The 2,500-nt window shown below is 44.7% G+C and overlaps 1 protein-coding gene across 1 annotated transcript in view; it reads left to right on the plus strand.

Annotated features, from left to right (window-relative positions):
• The window catches only part of LOC113828780 (uncharacterized), a 29,881-nt gene that overhangs the window by 17,314 nt on the left and 10,067 nt on the right, over positions 1-2,500 (plus strand). The window contains exons 21-25 of the mRNA XM_070137976.1: positions 774-918; positions 1,010-1,202; positions 1,560-1,851; positions 2,017-2,090; positions 2,250-2,453. Coding sequence (XP_069994077.1) covers positions 774-918; positions 1,010-1,202; positions 1,560-1,851; positions 2,017-2,090; positions 2,250-2,453 — 908 coding nt within the window. The remainder of the gene's footprint in view (positions 1-773; positions 919-1,009; positions 1,203-1,559; positions 1,852-2,016; positions 2,091-2,249; positions 2,454-2,500) is intronic.

Raw genomic sequence — 2,500 nt, forward strand, 5'->3', positions numbered from 1 at the left:
AACTGCAAAAGGGGCGTCATGGGGGGGGGATTACCCCCTAAATCTCTCTTTGACTCCCTCTAGGCCAGGCTTGCCCCCCAGACCCCCCCCCCAGGCTTTATAATACTCCCAGAATATCTCGTTTTCGTTATTTTTTTTGGTTTTGGGTTTGCATTGCTCACTTTATTCACTCCCCCCCTCCTCCCACCGCTTGAGAAAAGACTGAAACGACGGTGTAAGAATCATTAACACGCTAATAGCTACAGGGGAATAAACTAGCCTGTGATTTGCATGGACTCAACCCCCGATGCCCTTTACGAGCTCCATCTTTGTAGAAAAAAGTGGTGGTATATTAGCTTTTGTTGGAGCGCCGAGAGGCAGAAGAAATTGTGCAAAAGGAAATGTAGAGAGTAAGCCAAGAGAAGGTAAAGGAAACACGATGATCTCGAAGGCTTTTACCATCCATGTAAGACTCGTTGGTTATGGAAGCGGAGGGTTAGCAAATACATTGCCTGGAAAATCGTAGTTGTGAATACATGTGGTATTTATACAACTATTGTTCTTCATTCATATGCACACAAAATCTTATGCGCAGACATCTAGATATACATCTGTATCGCGCGCATGCGCTTGTGCAAAATGCAGACTCCTAAACAAAGTCATTTAGATTCTTCCAGTTTCAAATATTATAATCATGGTTTTACCAAAATGCTTCACTGGATCCTGGGATTTCCTTCATCACCGGCCCATACACATTTCCTCTCCAAAGTCTCTTAACTGCGGCGCACTTTCAGGACTGGACCCCAAGCTCCCGGAGTTCGTCGTGCGACAACAGAGGAGGCGACGCAACGGGCTCGTCGCGCCCACAGCCACGCCACCTCGAGTCCCCGACGACGAGGGAGACGACGAGTGGACGCCCGAGAAGGAGAGATCTAGCAGGTAGGGCGATGATTCCACAGGGCATTGGGAATGAGGACGCATGCAGTCATTTTTTGGAAGCTTATATAATGGAGATTAATTGTTGTTACAGGTATGCGATCAAAAGTGGAAGCGTGGGCGGTGGAAGAAGAGGCGGTCTTAAGAGGAGGGCAGAGTGGAGTGCTCCAGCTTGGACCGGAAGGAGTGAGAACTACGATGATGCGCCGCTCAGTGTAGACCAAGTAGATGTTATACCGTTATGGACTCCAGCCAAGTTGGTGGCAGGTGCAAAGGGCACTGTCAAGGTTTGTCTTCGTGCCTTTGTCTGTTTTTGCGTGATGCACTTCTCCCTTTTTTATCCAGATTCCGTGTCCGCTTCTATTTCTGTCTGGACATAGAAATGCATGAGTCCTGGAACATAAATGTTGCAAGACAGTTTTAACTATTTGTGCGACTTTGTCGCTGGGTAGTTGTGCAGACTATAACCAATATCTTCTCGTGTACAAGAATTAAACAATTATATCAGGATTGTCAAAACAGTTTATTTAGACATTATATAAAATTATTGACTGTTTGCAGCGTCGCCAAACTCGGTCATTCTAAAATATTTATTCTTTAATACACATGAAGAAATGATCTTTAAATATTCTTGAATCTTCCAGATAATGCCAACAACAGCCGACAGGTCAAGTGGAGATTCCACTGCGGAAAATGTTAAGCCAGAGGAGAAGGGGGTCTTTTCAGTTCCCATGTCACAGTTGGCAAGAGATACAGAGATGGTAACAGTGAAAGAGCTTCCAGCTGAGACTGAAACACTTGGTGTAGGATCAGATGAAGAGGATCGGGGAAACAGCTGTTTTTCGGGAGAGAAGTCCAAGACGCGGTACCCACGTCGTCGTAGCAGAAGGAAGCTGTTTTATGAAGAAAGCATTACTAAAGATGACGATTTTATTTGTAAGGAAAAGAGCGTCTGAGTCATCTTCCTAGTTGTCGTTGTGTGGATTCTATAATCTTGGATTAATTTCACTTCACTTAATTAAATTATATACAATAGTTGTGCACTTACGATTGTACATGAGGTAGATAGATTCAGATACCATGAATTCTTTTTGTCTGCAGATTGCGCAGACTGTGAAGAAGAGAAAGAGGGAGAGTGTCCGTACCATCCATTGTTCCTTATTCTAGATAACCCCGTAAGTGTGCCATTCATGTCAAACATAAAATGTCATGCTCTCATAACTTTGGTTAAATTGAAAATTGAACTGGTCACAAAAAAACTGATAATCTTAGATACACAAATGCACACGCACAGTTTTAAATAGCGTTATCGTCCCAATGGCATGTTTGGACAGGTTGTTCGAGACGGCAGCGAGAAAGATCGTGCTCGCCTCACAACCCCTTGGCCCCTCACTGTCTGCGACTCGAAAGTGAAGGGGGCAGGAAAAGGCGTGTGGACCAATGCTCATCTCCCAGCCCATCTTGTGTTTGGTCCGTATGAGGGCCGTGTCCTATCTGGCCATCCGGAAGCCGGTAAAGAATCTGGCTATGGCTGGAAGGTTAGTGTATTCTGTGGCGTAAAACATATGATATTAGATGAATGTAA

Source organism: Penaeus vannamei, chromosome 24, assembly GCF_042767895.1.
Source record: "Penaeus vannamei isolate JL-2024 chromosome 24, ASM4276789v1, whole genome shotgun sequence".
Lineage (NCBI taxonomy): Eukaryota > Metazoa > Arthropoda > Malacostraca > Decapoda > Penaeidae > Penaeus > Penaeus vannamei.